The following is a 19,926-nucleotide window of genomic DNA, read 5'->3' on the forward strand; positions in this document are numbered from 1 at the left end:
CTGCTCTTACTTCTGATTTGAGAAAGACACTGGCCCCGTTTTGAGTCTGTATAGGGACTGGCTGGACTACGGCAAGTCAGCGTAAGAGCACAACTCTTTCACAAGTCAGTAGGACTGGGTAGGATTTCCCCATTTGAAGGGGAGCACCGCAGGGGATGTTGCTGTTGGAATGATGAAAAGATCCTTTTTCTTGCTTTTTGATGCTCTTTTTGTTGCTCTCCAGCTGTGTGTGTAGGCTGGTCTGTCTCCTGCATGGTATGGTTGTGTATGTGTGAGAAGGCACGTGTGGAAAAATAGAATCACAGGATGGTTTGGGTTGGAAGGGACTTTAAAGATCATCTAGTTCCAACCCCCCTGCCACAGGCAGGGACACCTTCCACTAGACCAGGTTGCTCCAAGCCCCATCCAACCTGGCCTTGAACACTGCCAGGGAGGGGGCAGCCACAGCTTCTCTGGGCAACCTGGGCCAGGGTCTCACCACCCTCACAGCAAAGAATTTCTTCCTCAGATCTCATCTCAATCTCCCCTCTTTCAGTTTAAAACTGTTCCCCCTCGTCCTGTCACTCCATGCCCTTGTAAAAAGCCCCTCTCCAGCTTTCCTGTAGCCCCTTCAGGTACTGGAAGGTGCTAGAAGGTCTCCCTGGAGCCTTCTCTTCTCCAGGCTGAACAGCCCCAACTCTCTGTCTTCATAGGAGAGGTGCTCCATCCCTCTGAGCATCTTTGTGGCCCTCCTCCATGCCCTTGTAAAAATAGAAAGTCCTATATTAATTCTCTTGCTGATAAATGTTTCCACTTTTGGTCCTGTGCTTTAAAGCCACGTAAGTGAAGAGGAAACGTAGCCCAGGAGCACTCAGCCCCCTCCTCTGCTTTCTGATGGAGATTTCACAGGCAGAACAGGCTTCTGCAAAATGAGGTGGGGTTTGCAGCTGGATGCTCTGATCCAGGGAGGTTCAGCTCTTCTGCCCAGCCCAGAGTACCCCGTTTGTCAGTGGTGAACAACGTCAGGCACTGCCCTGCAAAAAGGACTGTGGGATTTTGTTGCGTTCAGATGTATGGACCTGAGTCCAGTGATGCTGCAACGGGAAATATCAGAAGTGATGCCAGTACAGTAATGACTTGCAGCATTACTAGCCATGGGGCTCTGCTGAGCTCTCCTGTGTGTATCTGCTCGGCGCTTCCAGTTTTAGGGTTATAATAGGCAGGAGCCAGCGAGGAGCATCTGTCCTTGTGGTCAGACAAGCCCTTCCTGGGCCAAACGCTTTAAATGAAGCCTGGTTTAGGGGATCTCCTGACCTTGGGTCTCATCCTGGATTGCCACTGACTCAGTGGTTGTCATGAGTCAGCCTGTTGCTCAGCTGCTGAATTTAAAAAAGCAAAAAATAGCAAACAAGAGGGAACACAAGAACCGAAGCTGTGTGATAGTGCACGCTTCGTTTTAAATCAGTGCGTGCCTCAGCATGGATAGCAGCAGTGGCTGTGTATGTATGTGTACGAGGGGGAATGGTTTTAAACTGAAAGAGGGGAGACTTAGATGAGATCTTAGGAAGAAATTCTTTGCTGTGAGGGTGGTGAGACCCTGGCCCAGGTTGCCCAGAGCAGCTGTGGCTGCCCCCTCCCTGGCAGTGTTCAAGGCCAGGTTGGATGGGGCTTGGAGTAACCTGGTCTAGTGGAAGGTGTCCCTGCCCGTGGCAGGGGGAACTAGATGATCTTTAAGGTCCCTTCCAACCCAAACCAGTCTATCATTCTATTCTATGGTTTTTTAGAGATATATATATATATAGATAGATAGATAGATAGATATAGATATAGATATATAGATATAGATATATATATATATATATATATATACATACACACACTTATTGGCTACTTTTACAAAGGCAATAGACCTGGAGGGCTTGGAAAGACCTGATGCGCCCTCATTGTGAATTTTCTTGCTGGTAGTCAGTTGTCTCCTTTTTAACCTAAGATCTGTTTTGGGATTTTTTTCCTTTTCTTAAATATGCATATGAATAACTAATCTGTCATGTCTTAATGGATCCAAACCATTCGAGTCCTTATTAATGCACTCAGGATGCGCTTCAGAGCCAAGAGGAACTGACGTGCTCTATTAAGCTGAGGTGTGAGGCAGCGGTGAGGCTGGGAGCCCGTTTGGATGCCAAATGCAGGAGGGAGGCACGTCTGTGTGGCACCTGCTGCGGGCTCGTTCACGTGCCCAACAGGGCTCGCTGGGGACGGGGTGGCTACCCAGCCAAACTACTTGCTGCATAAGGCAGTGCTGCCATTGCAGTTCAAACCCCAGGCACAGGGAAGGAAGGCTTTACAGATCGCTAGGCAAAATCATGTAGATCATCTTAAAAAGTTGCTTTCATCTTTGTCTGGTTCTTAACAAGTCCCTTCTCTCCTGTCTTCCACAGCATCTCCGTCCTGGATTATCCGCATTGTACAGTCTGTGATTTGCCCGAGCTCACTGCGGAAAGCCTGGTAAGCACAGAATCAGAGAATGGTTAAGGGTTGGAAGGCACCTCTGAAGATCATCCAGTCCAACCCCCTGCCAAAGCAGGGTCACCCAGAGCACGTCGCACAGGGTCGTGTCCAGGCGGGTTTGAATATCTCCAGAGAAGGAGACTCCCCCCTCCCTGGGCAGCCTGTGCCAGGGCTCTGGCACCCTCACAGCAGAGAAGTTCCTCCTCATATTCAGATGGAACTTCCCATGTTTCAGCTTGTGCCCGTTGCCCCTTGTCCTGTCACTGGGCACCACTGAGAAGAGTCTGGCCCCATCCCCTTGACACCCACCCCTGAGGTATCTGTGAGCATTGATAAGATCCCCCCTCAGTCTGCTCTTCTCCAGCTGAACAGCCCCAGCTCCCTCAGCCTCTCCTCATAGCAGAGATGCTCCAGCCCTCTGACCATTTCGGTGCCCCTCCGCTGGACTCTCTCCAGTAATTCCTTATGTTTCTTGAACTGGGGGGCCCAGAACTGCACACAGTTACTCCAGGTGTGGCCTCACTAGAGCCGTGTAGAGGGGCAGGAGAACCTCCCTTGACCTGTTGACCACACTCTTCCTCTTGCACCCCAGGACACCATTGCCCTTCCTGGTCCCAAGGGCACAAGCAGCACAGAAAGGGTCCTTGTAACCAGTATTGCTGTATGCGAGAGGGTGAGGAAGGGTTTTTGTTTTCTTTTCCTGCCTTCTTTTTTCTGTACCCCCAACTTTTCCAAAATTAGACATTTTTTTTTCCCTCTCCAGACTTGAAAATTTCTCCCATCACTATTCTGACTCGCTATCAGCTATGGGGAGGTAGGGAGGAGGCACTGCTGGTGTTGTGCACCCCATAAAAATAGTTGGGTTTAGAGTTTTCCCTTTTGCTTCTTTGAACGAGAGAGCCTGCTTTTAAAAAGGATTTGCCCAGAGGCTGTTGCCTCCCAGGTTTAAATTGCTCAGAGCACTCGTAAGATGTCAGTAGATTGAGGAATGAACCAAATTCCCTGTGGAGAGGAGCCCAAGTATTATGGAGACCAGCCAATGTGATGGGCCATGTGAATATACGGGCTACAGATGAGACATGAATGCTGGCAGGTTCATAACTGCAATAACTCAAATGCAGAGTAGGTTGGACTTGGATGGGACGCAGAGCAGGGACAAGCTTTGGGGTTAACAGGGAGGGGGATCAGAGGGAAGGGGGACCCTAAATCACAGAATCAATCAGGTTGGAAGAGCCCTCTGGGATCATGGAGTCCAACCATTGCCCTGACACCACCATGGCAACTAGACCATGGCACTAAGTGCCATGTCCAGGCTTTTCTTAAAACCCCTCCAGAGATGGTGACTCCACCACCTCCCTGGGCAGCCCCTTCCAATGTCTAGTGACCCTTTCTGAGAAGAAATGCTTCCTGATGTCCAACCTGAACCTCCCCTGGTGCAGCTTGAGGCTATGTCCTCTTGTCCTATTGCTAGTTTCCTGGGAGAGGAGGCTGACTCCCTCTTCTCCTCTCTGAATGATGCAGGAATCATTCAGAAGGAGCCTGACCAAAACCAGCCCGGGCAGGGATGATCTCATGCTGCCTGGCTGCTAAAATCTTAAGCCTATGTTGTTTTCCTCATCTGTGTAAAGGTGAAAATCATTAAAGTGAAAGATTTTCCCTAGTTTCTCTGAGCCAAAGTTGCTCACCAATCCCTCCAAGGCTGCGGTCAGCCAGCACAGCCAAACTGGGTTCATCGGATCTGTAACCACGGCATTTCTGACGTGCCACTGCGATGCAAATTCCTGCTGTGAGTTGATTTATGTCAGATCAAATTTATATAAAAACCTGCTGTGAGTGCATGCGGGTGGGTGTGGGGTCGTCACGCATGGCCAGCGTGCTGGCTCGGTCCTCTGCCGCTGTCCCACGTGCCTTCCCACCAGTGCTTCTTGCTTCCTTCTGGGTGCCTGCTCGGGGTGACAGCTCCTGGCCATCGCCTCCCTCCTTATCGATGGGATCAGACACGTGTTTTGTGCTGGTCTGTGGGCTACTTGCCGAGGGCTGGGTGTCCTGGCCAGGCTTGATGCCCGTCCAGCCTTGCCAGCCTCCCACCGACCGCATCCTGGCCCGATGGGGACATCTAGTGACATGTTGCTGAGCGCTCCCATGGCTCATGCTGTACTTATGCTCACGCCAAGCTTTATGGCTGTAGAAGACGGATCTTTTTTAGGGAAAATCTTCCCAGTTGCCCTTTCCCAGTAGGGTCTGGTCCCCAGTTTGGGAACTGTTGCATTAAACGACAGTCTCATCGCTTTCCTCCAGCCAACACGGATGTTAGCCTCATGGGAGACTAATTTAATTAGAAAATATGCAGAAACCAACTTGAATTTTACCATGGGTGTTCATCTTTGGGAGGATACCTGTGAATGAAAGGTTTAATAGGAATTAAACATGCCCTGGTACTTCAGAGGCATAAGCTTGTGCATATACTTGTTTCCTCAGCCAACATTTATGTTTTGGGCAGTGAGGTAACTGCTGTCCCCACATGGTGTAAATCAGGAGCGGCTGCAGTCCTGGCGAGGTAGTGGGGGCTTCACCCATCCTGTTGTGGGACAGGCTCTTTGATTCCTTGCAGGACCCCATCTCCCCTCTCCAGCTCCCCATGTTTGGGGAGGGGGTTGCAGAGGACCCTGCTGCTCTGTGTCGTGGTGCCATGGGGAGGGTAACAGGAGATGGGGATAAAAGGGGGATTAAAGTCTGTTTAGCCTGTTCCTTCTTCCCATAAATCTGATGGAAAGACTCTCACTTACTTGAAGATATAGAGACAACATCAGATTGGTGACAAAAATAAATCCAGCTGCCTCTGAAATGGGTATTAGCTTAATTTGCTGAGGTCTTTTTAGAAAAACTACTTGGTGCAGAGGGAGCAGACTAGGACTGGGCACTGATATGAAACTGCTTCTCGGATACGGGTGCTGCTCCTGAGCTGGTACCCCCAGAGCTGCACGCAGCATCTGCGAGCGCCTTGGTGACATCTCGGTGACATCCCCTCTCTGTGCTCTGCTGTGTGCACAGGAGCCTTCAGCACAAGCGTAGCCTCTACCGGCAGAAAAGTGCATTTGCTCAGAGTGGCTTTTACCGAATTCCAGAATTAAATAAAATAAAAGAGAAGAGGAGGCTCCGGGGAGACCTTCTAGCACCTTCCAGTACCTGAAGGGGCTACAGGAAAGCTGGAGAGGGGCTTCTTACAAGGGTGTGGAGTGATAGGACGAGGGGGAACGGTTTTAACCTGAAAGAGGGGAGATTGAGATTAGATTTTGGGAAGAAATTCTTTGCTGTGAGGGTGGTGAGACCCTGGCCCAGGTTGCCCAGAGCAGCTGTGGCTGCCCCCTCCCTGGCAGTGTTCAAGGCCAGGTTGGATGGGACTTGGAGCAACCTGGTCTGGTGGAAGGTGTCCCTGCCCGTGGCAGGGGGGTTGGAACTAGATGGTCTTTAAGGTCCCTTCCAACCCAAACCAGTCTGTGATTCTATAAGCCAGAAGCACTTTCTTTTTGGCCTCTAAGAATTACGCATACCCTGGCATTTTTACCAGCTTCCTAAAATGGTAGGTTTGGTACTTGCTTTTAAGAACAAAGGCATTACGCTGGCGGGATTTTCTTAGGTAAATCTAGTTTCAAAACTGGATTAGACACTGGCAGAACAGGCTCCCTGGGGTCATCCCCAAACTCTCCTCCCAAAGATGCCTGGAACCTGGATCATGCACCAGGCTGCAGTTTTTGCCATGAGTCGTTAAGGCTGTAAGTGGCTCACAAATGAAGCAGCACTTGTTTCCTTTCTCATCCCCAATTAGGTTATTTGGGGGACACTTCTGCTGTGCTCAGTGCTGTTCAAGCATCAAGCAAGTTACTATAGTGGTGGAATTACTGCTCAAATGTCCCACAGGCAATATTTCCACAAGCTGGAGCTGGGGGTGTGTACGTTTAGCTAATATGTAAAATAATATATCAGCTGCACTTAAGCCGGAGGGGATCTTTGTTACAGAAAAGTCTCGTCCTCCTGATACAAATGCTGCTGTTTGTCATCCTGCGTTGTGATGTGATTTCCTTTTATTTGCCTGTAATACGTCCTCTAAGCATGTGGTAGTTTATGAATTAATTTATATAATTAACAAAACCTGTTTTCTAAGCAGTGGTGATCATGAGGCTGTAATTTGCTCTCTGGCTGTAAATAACGAATACAAATCTGCCACAATATATATTCCCTGTGACAGAATGATGTGATTTATATTAGCTCGTACTCTAAAGCTAAATGCAAATTGAAACGCTGATTACATCAATGGTTTTCCCCAGAATCTGTTGGCTTCTTAGTAGAATGATGACAACCCCAGCGAGGAGGTTGGAGGGTTTGACCTATGAGGAACGGCTGAGGGAGCTGGGGGTGTTTAGCCTGGAGAAGAGGAGGCTCAGAGGTGACCTTAGTGCAGTCTACAACTACCTGAAGGGAGGTTGTAGCGGGGTGGGAGTTGGCCTCTCCTCCCAGGCAACTAGCGATAGGACAAGAGGACACAGCCTCAAGCTTGGCCAGGGGAGGTTCAGGTTGGACATTAGGAAGCATTTCTTCTGAGCAAGGGTCATTAGCCATTGGAAGGGGCTGCCCAGGGAGGTGGTGGAGTCACCATCTCTGGAGGGGTTGAAGAAAAGCCTGGCCATGGCACTTAGTGCCCTGGTCTAGTTGCCATGGTGGTGTCAGGGCAATGGTTGGACTCGATGATCCCAGAGGGCTCTTCCAACCTGATTGATTCTGTGAGGTAGCTCCGCTGCTCACTCCCCATCGGAAATAAGACTTGTGCAGACAGGGAAAATAAAGGGTCTCTCTGTGTTGGTGGTGTTGAATGCTGCTGTTAAAGTTATGCTTTTCCTTTTCTGCTTGGCAGGAAGCCGGGGACAACAACCAGTTCTGCTGGAGAAATTTATTCTCCTGCATTAACTTGCTGAGGATCCTTAACAAGCTGACCAAGTGGAAACACTCGAGGACAATGGTAAGGTGATGTCCTGTCTCTCCGAGACCTGCCACGGGCTTCCAGTGTCACACCTCAAGCGTGTCCCCAGCTCTACGCTGTGTGGCTTCAGCCCAGCCTTCCTGCTAAGAATTTCTTCTGGCAGTGCTGGAGCTTCTGCTTCTTAATCTGCCCATTTTTCCTTCACAGATTGAGCCTTAAATGAAGAAATCCTATTTCTTCTGCAAATAATACTTATTTCTAAGACGCCCTAGCCCCCTGCAGCAAGTGTTGGTTATCACAGAATGGTTGAGGGTGGGAAGAGACCTCTGGAGATCATCTAGTCCAACCCCCTGCCAAAGCAGGTTCACCTAGAGCATGTCACACAGGGTTGTGTCCAGGAGGAGTTTGAATATCTCCAGAGAAGGAGACTCACCCCCCTCCCTGGGCAGCCTGTGCCCGTGCTCTGGCACCCTCACAGTAAAGAAGTTCCTCCTCATATTCAGATGGAACTTCCCATGTTTCAGCTTGTGCCCGTTTCCCCTTGTCCTGTCACTGGGCACCACTGAGAAGAGTCTGGCCCCATCCCCTTGACACCCACCCCTCAGGTATTTGTAAGTGTTAATAAGATCCCCTCTCGATCTGCTCTTTTCCAAGCTGAACAGCCCCAGCTCTCTCAGCCTCTCCTCATAAGAGAGATGCTCCAGCCCTCTGATCATCTTTGTAGCCCTTCGCTGGACTCTCTCCAGTATCTCCTTGTCTTTCTTGAACTGGGGGGCCCAGAACTGGCCACAGTTACTCCAGACGTGGCCTCACCAGGGCCGTGTAGAGGGGCAGGAGAACCTCCCTTGACCTGTTGGCCGCACTCTTCCTCATGCACCCCAGGACACCAATGGCCTTCCTGGCCACAAGGGCACATTGCTGGCTCATGGGGAACTTGTTATGTTGAACACTCCTGTTCTACCTGCTTGGGATTTGCACCGTATGTGGCCCAGGTGTTAGTGCCCAAAGCTGCGCAGACACTACTCATGTGGCTTTGTTGAAAACGTTGTATTGATTTGTGCTGATTTCCTGACAGATGCTGGTAGTCTTTAAGTCAGCCCCAATACTGAAACGAGCTCTGAAGGTGAAGCAGGCCATGATGCAACTGTATGTCCTCAAACTGTTGAAAATCCAGACCAAATACCTGGGGCGCCAGTGGAGAAAGAGCAACATGAAAACCATGTCTGCCATTTACCAGAAGGTGCGGCACCGCATGAACGATGACTGGGCTTACGGCAACGGTGAGTAGTGCCGGGGAAGCATTCTCGCTGTGCGGAGTCGAATTGGCACGCAGGGAGGTTGAGATGGTTTGTCCTATGACCTGTTAGGATCCCATAAACTTGTTTGGGTCAGTATTGGGGATTTTTTCAGAAGCTTTATGGCACCATTCATAGAATCGCAGACTCGTTTTGGTTGGAAAGGACCTTTAAGATCATCAAGTCCAACCGTTAACCCAGCACTGCCAAGGCCACCACTAACCCACGTCCCTCAGCACCACATCTACATGGCTTTTAAATACTTCCAAGGATGGGTACTCTACCACCTCCCTGGGCAGTCTTTTCCAATGTCTAATGACCCTTTCTGAGAAGAAATGCTTCCTAATGTCTAACCTGAACCTCCCCTGGCGAAACTTGAGGCCGTTTCCTCTCATCCTATCGCTTGTTACCTGGGAGAAGAGACCAGCCCTCACTTCACTACAACCTCCTTTCAGGTAGTTGTAGACAGCGAGAAGGTCTCCCCTCAGCCTACTTTTCTCCAGGCTAAACCCCCCCAGGTCCCTCAGCCGCTCCTCATCACACTTGTGCTCCAGACCCTTCACCACCTTCGTTGCCCTTCTCTGAACTCGCTCCAGCACCTCAAGGTCTTTCTTGTAGTGAGGGGCCCAAAACTGCACCCAGGATTCGAGGTGCAGCCTCACCAGTGCTGAGTCCAGGGGGACGATCCCTGCCCTAGTCCTTCTGGCCACACTAGTGCTGATACAAGCCAGGATGCTGGTGGCCTTCTTGGCCACCTGGGCACACTGCTGGCTCATATTCAGCTTCCATCAACCAACACCCCCAGGTCCTTTTCCACCAGGCACTTTCCATCCCCTCTTCCCCCAGCCTGTAGCGGTGTGTGGGGCTGTTGTGCCCCAAGGGCAGGACCCGACACTTGGCCTTGTTGACCCTCATACAGTGGCCTCGGCCCATCGATCCAGCCTGTCCAGACCCCTCTGCAGAGCCTTCCTACCCTCCAGCAGATCAACACTCCCGCCCAACTTGGTGTCATCTGTGAACTTACTGAGGGTGCACTCGATCCCCTCATCCAGATCATTGATACAGATATTAAAGAGAACTGGCCCCAACACTGAGCCCTGGAGATTCAGCACCATCAGGAGGGAACAAATTGATTGCATGAGGAACGGTGGGAATAATCAGATGAGGATGGGACGCAGTCAGCTCGGGTCTCCAGGATGAGAGTTTCCACCAAGCCCAGGCCTGCACTTTTGCATTCCAAAATCACTTTCAGCATTCAGCCATTAAACTGTCCTGGTATCTGCACGGAATGTGCGTGCTTAGGATGGCCGTGGATTGAAAACCTGACTGATAGCTCTGAGGCTGCCACCTGAGAAACAACAGTGGTTACAACCCAGCAACGTGGATACTCTGAATCCTTAAGCTGAAGCACAGACGAGATGTGTCTGTTTAAACAGCTCTTATGTAGTCTAAATCTGTATTTTTTGAAGGATGTCATGAAGTTTCTGATGTTCCTCATGTGTTAATCCATAGGATGCATCAGACCACATACTCTTATTCCCTTGTAAGTACACCCAGTTGCTACAACAACTGACCCAAGCTTAGGACAAGAAGAGAAAGTATTACAATATATTTTTGCCTTGATAACACAGTCCTAAATTTTCGCTCTGCAAGTATCTTCTTTTTAATGAGGATTAAGTAGAAAAATTGGGTAGCATTCCGGTTTCAAAAGAAAACAGGACAAGAAGTAAAAGCCTAATAACTTTTTTACAAGGGAGAAAGGCATTATAATTAGGTTAGGGTGTTTAATTTCACCTGTAAAAGATATAATCTATTTTTGAAGACCTGTATGCTGTTGATAGTCATCATACCGCTATGACACTAATTCAGAAGAACCAAATTTAATTTAAATTAAATTAATTTCACTCTAGGGCTAGTGGAGTTCCCCAAATGATCAAAGGGTGAGAAGGCTGGGGAGAACTGGGGACTCCCTTTCTTTTACGGGGATTTCTATCCTGTCGTTGCAAGCTGACTGTTCCCTGTGGGACGGGATACGGCAGCAGGGCTTCTTTAGGCCACTAATGGGATACAGCTATGGGATGTTGCCTGCCTTGGGTGACTTAAATAGCTTGAGCACTACATGCTCCAAAACAGCAGGAGAAGACGACGACCTACATCACCTGCTCCAGAGCAAGGGTTTGCCCTAACAACTGGATTTACACGGCACTATTGAGAGTAATGCAATTTTAAGACAGGTGCAAAGGATAAATTGTTGTGTGGGTCCTGCTTCCCCCGAAAGAGTTGATCAGCAACATAATGCAACACTTGATTGCACGATTCACTGCTTAGCAGAGGCTGTATCTTGACCTGGACAGTTTGCCAGGGAAGCACTTGGCTTTCAGAGACACGATCTGGAAGGGTTTTTCCTGGAGCGTTTATTTTTATCTTTGTATATCTGGGTTGATACTTAGCTTGGACCTTTCCCTCCCTTGAGCACTGCTGAGCTTTGCCAGTGAATTTACTGAACCTTTATGGAGCAAATGACAATTTCACATAGATTTAGAGCTCTTGAAGACCCACTTTCAAAATGCTGGGTTTTTTTTTTTCATGTTTATGTAATATTATATGTTTAAAATATCGTGGTTATTACAGCCAGTTGTTAGATTTTCAACATAATTCATAGTTAAATTTGTCCAAATTTAAAAAAAACCCTTTGTTTTCAGTATCTCATAATAAGTGCACCAGTTTTTAGCTAAATGCATTAAATCTTGATCTCCGCTTCAGACATCTGCGGAGATTTTCAGTTAAAGTGGTGGGGCCTTTCTGAAAAAAAGCAGGAGCTTGGTAATTATAGAGAGTCCTTAAAGCACACTACAGAGCAGAAATAATTACATTTCTATAGGAAGCTTTCTGACTCTGCTTAATTTACAAGTGATTTTAATGTTTCATTTAAATATCTTAAATTGAAATGCATACATAATGGGAATTGATTAGGAATAATAATTAGGAATAACTGATTGGCTAATACTCTGGTCAATTCAGTCACGTGGTTGCTGTAAAATCTTCATCCTTTCTTTTGCTCAAACCTTGTCAGAGTTGGTTTTTTTTTTCCCCCACAATATTTTGGTCTTGTTTCTTCTTCAATGTAGATATCGATGCAAGACCATGGGATTTCCAGGCTGAAGAATGCACCCTGAGAGCCAACATTGAAGCCTTCAACAGCCGGAGATACGACAAACCTCAAGACTCGGAGTTTGCCCCGGTGGACAACTGCCTGCAGAGCGTGCTGGGACAGCGGCTGGAGCTCCCCGAGGACTTCCACTACTCCTACGAACTCTGGCTGGAGCGGGAGGTGTTTTCCCAGCCCATTCGCTGGGAAGAGCTGCTGCACTACCAGTGAGAGCCACACCTTCACTTGCCCCTGGTCCCACCTCAATAAGGACTCAAGGTGCTACAGGCTGAGGAAAGGAAGATTATTTTGGACCTGGGTGTTCTTAAGCAGGTCTTAATTACAGTCTTTCCAAAGAGAGCAAGCCTCTTTACATCTACCCAGACACCCCTGAGTATGCAACTGCCATCTTTTCAGAGGTCATCCCTTTCCTATGACTTCTTGGAGACCATACAGTATCAACGGACCTGCATGGAGGCCACGGACCAGGTTCCAGTGTCACACGAGTGGCGGTGTCAAGAGTGAGCTTATCTGGTCTTTGCTGCAGATTGACACCAGTGTCCGAGAGCTCAGAGTCCAGCTCTGTCTCTTAGCTTGGTTCGTGCATGTAAGTTTGTTGTAAGAGTATCTCAGTTGTGAAAGCTTTTCATCTCTCCCGAATGCCCCACGCTGTGCCTGATTTCTTTTCATTTATTCAGTTATGGCTGTCTGCTAATGTGCTTCAAACACCCTACTGCCACGAACAGGCTGCCCTGAAAACAAGAAATACATGGCACTGCCTGTGACAGTCTCAGAGGTGACAGGTTGACTTGGCCAAAGCAGATGACGTTACCTTTTGTCCCTGGGCTGGCGTTGCTGGCATTGTACAACCCGACTTACAGAGGCTGCCTTCCACAACTGACAATTTTTGCATCGTTCACCAAGGATAATAATCCATTACCTTTTCACCACCCCGCTTTTCTCCACCACTCCGTTCACTTACCATTTGTATTAGAGTAAAATGATCGGTAAGCTGTGCAGTGTTCAGAGCTGTAGAGGAGGTTGATTGCCACGTTTCTCTCCACCCGATTGTTTTTGAAGGATAATTACTGCAATGTTAAGTTTCCAGATAGTTTTCTTCATTGCTCTTCAGCCCTTCTAACCCTGGAGGAGACAGTAAATGCCACATTAAATAACCTGATTTTTCCACAGGTTTTTGGTTATTTGGGGGAATGTTTGTGCCAAGTCTTAAAGTGGGCAGGAAAAATGCTTTGGTTAACACTTCATTGCCATCATACAAGGAAAAGAGCAGCCACAGCGGTCTGTAACTTTCAGAACAAATAGCATATTGAGCTGTAAACTTTCTATAAGGTCCATGCAAACGCTCCACTTGGGTAAAGCTGTGTTGCATGAGGATGGCAGGTGGAGGCAGGCTGGAAACCCTTGTGGGCTGACCCACCGAATGACTCTCAGCCCTTGGCACCGTGCAGGGTGATGGTCTCTTCTCCTTGGCCAACAGCCCTGCCTGAGGGCCACAGTGGAAAAGCAGGCTGGGCTTCACAGTACTTTAAGTATTATGACAGAGCCTGCAAACTATAATCTGTCTCTATAAAATTTTACCAGTCCAGCACAGGGAATCCTGGATCTAACCTCCCCCCTCCCAGCCATGAAACCAGGAGTTTGGCTTTTGTCAAAGCTGCATGTGTTAATATAGTGCAGGCAAGCACGTGGGTCATGGTGTTATCGATATATCAAGCACACAAGTGATAAAAGCACAAGTGTTTGTTATGACAGGATTTGTGCTTATTGCTGTGGAATTAAACTGAGAATGTTTCCTTAATGGGGTTTGTAAAAGGCATTTTTCATAGAAATAGCATTAGTAAACCCGCTCACCTTTTTAAACACGCTTTTGTTCAAAATAAACCAGAGCAACGTTTAAAGCACGTACATTTACGTAAGCTTTTTTCTTCCTGCGCCTTAATTCAAATGCTTCTTTTGCTGCTTTTTTTTTTTGTTTTTAAAGGACAAAAACATCCCCCACAAACCAACCCATAAACTCAGCTCTCGCCCCTGCCCATACGCTCTCTCTGCTGAGGAAAGGCCTTCTGTCTGACATACTTTGATATATCTATAGATATATCAGAATAGATATACATAATACATCTGTACTTTAGCTCCCTTCCTAAAAGATGGCACCTACCCATAAATAAACTAAAGATTAAAGAAATACAAATAAATTAACAAAGCCCAGCTAAAGGTGGCAGACATCTGAAAGGTCTCTTAAATATTTGAGAACTGCAGTATAAATACCACTATTTTCAGCATGTACTAGGAGCCAGAGCCCAGGACGAGCTGGGAAGTTCAGGATTTTCTCTGTGATATTTTGTCTCATATTTTCCTACCAAATGTGCAATTTTTCCCCCAGGCCAGGCTCCAGGGAATTTAGCTGTACGTCTGCGTGGTATCACGTATCCTGACACAAGGGACACCTCCCCAGCACGGTTGGTTTCTTTTTTTTCCTTCCTTCACAGGGTGACCTCACACTGAAAGAGTCTGGAGTGTTGTTTTTTTCTGGTTAACCATATTACACCCCTTGCTTTATTATTCCTCTGGTATTCTCTGTTTTAGAGTGATTTAGAAAACAATCTAATTTCCTAACAACTAAGTGTGAATGTAAAGGAAGTACTATCAATGTATTCGAATCCTTTTAGTCTTGATGAAGTAAGGTCATGAAGGTAAGTGTTTCTTCAAGGGGAAGAGGGAATGAATGAATTATTAAAGAATCAGAAACTTAGAAAAGCCCTTGGTATTTGGCTCAAAACTTTTTTTTCTCCCAAGTGTCTCTTTCCCACAATGTTTACGTGAAACAGAATGACCAGTACCTACAAAATGATGTACATTTTTCTATATTTGATATAGAAAATATCAAAATATCAAATATCAAATATCAAATTTGATATTTGACACTCCCACCCACCAAGCTGGGTGGCAGTGTCGATCTGCTGGAGGGTAGGAAGGGTCTGCAGAGGGGTCTGGACAGGTTGGATCGATGGGCCGAGACCAACGGCGTGAGGTTCAACAAGAACAAGTGCCGGGTCTTACACTTGGGCCACACCAACCCCACGCGGTGCTACAGGCTGGGGGAAGAGTGGTTAGAAAGAGCTCTGGGGCTGCTGATGGACAGACGGCTAAACATGAGCCAGCAGTGTGCCCAGGTGGCCAAGAAGGCCAATGGCATCCTGGCCTTTCTTAGGAATAGTGTAGCCAGCCGGTCTGGGGAAGGGATCGTCCCTCTGTACTGGGCACTGGTGAGGGGGCACCTTGAATCCTGTGTCCAGTTGCGGGCCCTGCACTTCAAGAAAGATGTTGAGGTGTTGGAGCGAGTGCAGAGGAGGGCGACCAAGCTGGTGAAGGGTCTGGAGGGTCTGACCTCTGAGGAACGGCTGAGGGAGCTGGGGTTGTTTAGCCTGGAGAAGAGGAGGCTCAGAGGTGACCTTAGTGCAGTCTACAACTACCTGATAGGAGGTTGTAGTGGGGTGGGAGTTGGCCTCTTCTCCCAAGCAACTAGCGACAGGACAAGAGGGCACAGCCTCAAGCTTCACCAGGGGAGGTTCAGGTTGGACGTTAGGAAGAATTTCTTCTCAGCAAGGGTCATTAGCCATTGGAAGGGGCTGCCCAGGGAGGTGGTGGAGTCACCATCTCTGGAGGGGTTTAAGAAAAGCCTGGCCATGGCACTTAGTGCCCTGGTCTAGTTGCCATGGTGGTGTCAGGGCAACGGTTGGACTCGATGAGCCCAGAGGGCTCTTCCAACCTGATTGATTCTCTGATTCTGTGATATTTAAATTGTGCTTCATATAAGGTTTCCATGGCTTTTCAGTGCCTTCTATTTGTATTGAGGTAGAGAATGGAAATACAAATTCTTACCTGAATGTCTGTGGTAGGGGATAGTATGAAGTATTATCTTTGAACACTATTTATTTCCACCACCACCACCAAAAGTTATGCTCCCCAGAGCTATACCTCTATACAAAACGTGAACCTCTGTGTAAAAAAATAACTAGGGAAAGGTACACCTTTTAACTTAAATGTTTGTGTCGCATCCCAAATTTGTCACAAAGGGTGTATGTCTATTGAGATGTGCTAGGTTTAGTGGGGGTTTCTTCTGGAAAGATGGAAAATGTGGGTTTTGGTTCACACTGATAAAAACTGCTGGTGTCACTACGGACTGCACAGCGCTCTGCAGAGCAGTTGTGGGGCTGAAATGCCAGTTCAACAGGAACAGAGGGAACCTCTATTTTAATAAGTTTATTCCACTTACAAACAGATGCGGGGAATTCAAACAACATAATACTCCAAAGGCTTTCCCTCGAGGTGTTTGAGCAGTATATTACAGAATCCCAGCCTGGTTGGGGTTGGAAGGGACCTCTGGAGATGATCTAGTCCAACCCCCTGCCAAAGCAGGGTCACCCAGAGCACGTTGCACAGGGTTGTGGCCAGGCAGGTTTTGAATATCTCCAGAGAAGGAGAGTCTACAACCTCCCTGGGCAGCCTGTGCCAGTGCTCTATCACCCTCAAATTAACTGAGGCTTCTCTAAAAAAGTCCCTTATCAGTACTTGGGAGAGTCCCAGGTGTTGCTTCTCCAGCAGTACTAGAAAAGACTCCATCCTGCTATTGCAGTTCTCAAACTGCAAACAGGTAGCAGTTTACAACTTCTTTGCTTCACAGTGAGGATTTTCTTCTTAAAAAAATCTCAAAAGAGCTAGGAGGCTGCAATTACAGAATAATAATTTTGATGCATAGCAAGGAAGTTTCAGAACAGTTTCGGACGGTTTCTGTACAGCTGAAGGAAGCACATATGTTATCTTACCCCAGACATGACTGTCGGTTCCAGGAATGCTCGAGTTTCTCAGTTTCTGTTGCAAATGATATATGCAGAGCTTGTATTTTTTTTTTTTCCCCAGCCCACAGGTGGTTGCTGAAAGTTTTGCTGTCAGTAAGTCATTTTCTTCAGTACCTCAGTACAGCTTCTTCTATCTTTAGCCTTGTTTCCTAGGGATATAGGGCACATGCAATTACGCTGTTAGTTTCTCAGTCCTCTATAAGCAACTTCCGAACTGGTTAGCTAATTTCATGCAAATTTGAGTGAAGGATAAAAGGCCTCAAAGATAATAAGTTCCTTTCAGAGTTGTGAAAGTTGGCAGGTAGGTAGAGAGCGACCTATGACTGGACATGGCACTTAGTGCCATGGTCTAGTTGACAGGGTGGTGTCAGGGCAACGGTTGGACTCGGTGATCCCAGAGGTCTCTTCCAACCTGGTTGATTCTGTGTGATTCTGTGTGACCCTGTTAATACCCCAAGCAAGGCAAAGGCAGGGGGAGTTCAGCCTTGATCCGCTCGGTTTGGCAGAAAGCAGCTGGCCAGTTAGTGCCCGGGTGGTGGCTGGTGGATCTGCGTGTGCAGGGCACTGGGAAGGCTTAGGGTTAGTGCTGGGAAAAGACAAGGGGGAGGTGGGCTGAGCTGCAGAGTGCTGTAGGGGAAGGATGTGACTCTGTATGACTCTGGCTTTCATTAATTCCAGCTTATGGAACAACTTGTTAAAAAAAAAGGTATTATCAATTTGTTGGAGTGAGGAACATAAGACATCATGTTTCCCACACACACACACTTCTCAGTAGTCATTTGATTCTCAATTTGCATGTGCTCCCCTGGCTGTGCATACACATTTTCTTCTCTCTCTGTGAAAGGGACCATAACCTAATATCCCTCCTTTCTCTTATGTGAATATTTCCATAAAAATAAAGATACTGAGATGTCCTGGCCTGACAGCTGCCACGACTAAAGCACTCTTTATTTATCCAGTTGTAGCTACAGCAGTGACTTTATGAGGCCAGGTTTATTATACTCTTAGTTTGTAGAAACTTCCCTTAATTATTTATCAAAAGCCTTGCATGTGTAAACAGTAGCTTATTTTGTAGCCAGGTCCAAGCATCTTTACAAAATACAACAGTTGACTGCACAGGCTAATTTTTGTCTCCTTGATCTAATATTTCAGACACGCTTGTCACTACTGTTACTTCTTTTTAGTCTGTATAATGTGGTCTCTTGCCAGTTGTTTTTGCTAAAAGGAGATAATAAGTATAATTATGATTGCTTCTTTTATGTCCTGTGGTTTGTTAATAAAAATTACACAAAATAATTTTTCCCTAAACACAGTAGAAATCAAATATATTTTCATTATTTCTTTCATTATCCATCCCAAGAGTCATTCAAAAGAGTTTTACTTAGAAAAATCTCCAGACCTTCTTTCTGAGCCATGCTACCGAGCCTTTCCCTGACCTCTCTGGTTCTTTTGCTTCTTTCGCTGTCTTTTTTGGCTTCTTCTGAGCAGGTACCAAGATTCCTCTGAGATTTTCCTCACTGGTGAATGTTCTTCTAGAAGGGATATTTTAATCTCTAACGGCTAGCTGATTCAGTTTCCTGTAGCCTCTTAGAGACGGGAAAGGGAGAGAAACAAGCAGCACAAGAATGGGAGCTGCTTTAGTAAACGTAGACCCTGAAAACAAGACTCAAACCACAGACGTGCCTAGAACAACTGGAGACCAAGGCCCTGAGCCTTTTCAAATGGCAAGGAACCTCTTTACAATTCGTTTTCTACGCTGCCCTGATGAGCTTGGTCTATGAGACAGGGTAACAGTATCCCTCGTTTTCCTTCACTGCTAAATACAAAGAAGTTCAGCTGCTCCATCATTTAGTCTGAGTAGAAGAGAGATAACATGCTCATCAGCCTCAGTGAAGTCTGATACTCCCCACTGATCACAAAGCAATTCCCTTTGAATAGCACATTCTCCTGGACCCCACTCATGGCAACAGAGAAGAGTCATGAGAGCAAAAAGGTTGGTATTTTCTGGAGGAAATAAAATATCCATGGTAAGTAAAAGAATCTGAGATGTATGTTTTCTACACTGAATGTCTTATCACTTGTTCTTGAAAACATGTAACACGTCCAGATTACAACAGGGAAGTTATTTCTACTGGATTGAGAAAGAGGGCTGCATTGTATTCACGGTACCAGCATTCAGCTGGTCAGGCACTCAAACACATTACTTGGGCAAGATAAAATTATGTTTTCCATTAACTCAATCCCTTTCTGCTCAAGGCAAATAAGTCTAATGGTTTCCACTCCGTGTTTCAAAATTGCTTTTCAAAACATCCTCCTCAGCAGCATCTCGCTCTTGCCGACACCCACACTCAGCCACAGTGTCAGGTGATGACCCAGCTGATGCTATTTCCAAAGTTTCCTGGTCTCATCTCTCCATCCAGCCTGTGCTCCTGGCTCAACTTTCCCTCTTGATAAAAGAGATAATCATTAGACCTGTACTTTGCCAAGCAGTGCCTTTGCTCTTTGCTTTCTCTATTCCTGAGCTCCTCTAGTCATCACTTGGTGCATTTTGCTGCTGCGCTCATTCTTGTCATTTAGCCTTCTTTTGGTGTCTAATCTACATGCAGTGATAATTATTTTCCTTCAGACGTTTCCTCCTTACCACCTTCTTGCCTTCTTTCACTGGTACCTTTATTTCTCTTCATGTTTTATTGGGCTCTTGTTTTCTTTGTTGTTCTCATCTCTTCTTTTGTTCTCGTTCCTGGAAGTTCTTCTGATCATTCTTCACTAAACCTCATTTTACTCTAGTCACCGGTCTGGCTCATTCTCTATATCCACTTCTATTTTCATGCTGAAACACTGTCCCTGCAAACATTTCTGCCACTACAGAGTTGTTGTGTCCCCCTTCTGCACTTGTACATTTGTAGCCAAATATGTTCACTCTTCTATCAGTATTAAAAAAGCTCCTTTACAGAGTCCACATACCTTCTAACCACCACATCACTTCACAGCATCCAAAGTGACAGGTGAATGATTGTTAATCAACATAATGCCATGAAATGGAAATTTGTGTTTGTAATAAACCCAACAATCTCTGTAGCTGCCAGGAAGAGCGTGAAAGATGGCTGGATATTTTTGTGAATCAGATATAAAATCCTCCAT

The 19,926-nt window shown here is 46.8% G+C and overlaps 1 protein-coding gene across 1 annotated transcript in view; it reads left to right on the top strand.

Annotated features, from left to right (window-relative positions):
- Positions 1-13,827, top strand: part of STRIP2 (striatin interacting protein 2) — a 30,702-nt gene extending 16,875 nt beyond the window's left edge. Inside the window, exons 18-21 of the mRNA XM_068400629.1 lie at positions 2,418-2,484; positions 7,397-7,501; positions 8,538-8,742; positions 11,886-13,827. Coding sequence (XP_068256730.1) covers positions 2,418-2,484; positions 7,397-7,501; positions 8,538-8,742; positions 11,886-12,136 — 628 coding nt within the window. The 3' untranslated portion in view covers positions 12,137-13,827. The remainder of the gene's footprint in view (positions 1-2,417; positions 2,485-7,396; positions 7,502-8,537; positions 8,743-11,885) is intronic.
- Positions 13,828-19,926: the final 6,099 nt, after the last annotated feature.

This window comes from Nyctibius grandis, chromosome 5 (genome assembly GCF_013368605.1).
Source record: "Nyctibius grandis isolate bNycGra1 chromosome 5, bNycGra1.pri, whole genome shotgun sequence".
Taxonomy (NCBI): Eukaryota; Metazoa; Chordata; class Aves; order Nyctibiiformes; family Nyctibiidae; genus Nyctibius; species Nyctibius grandis.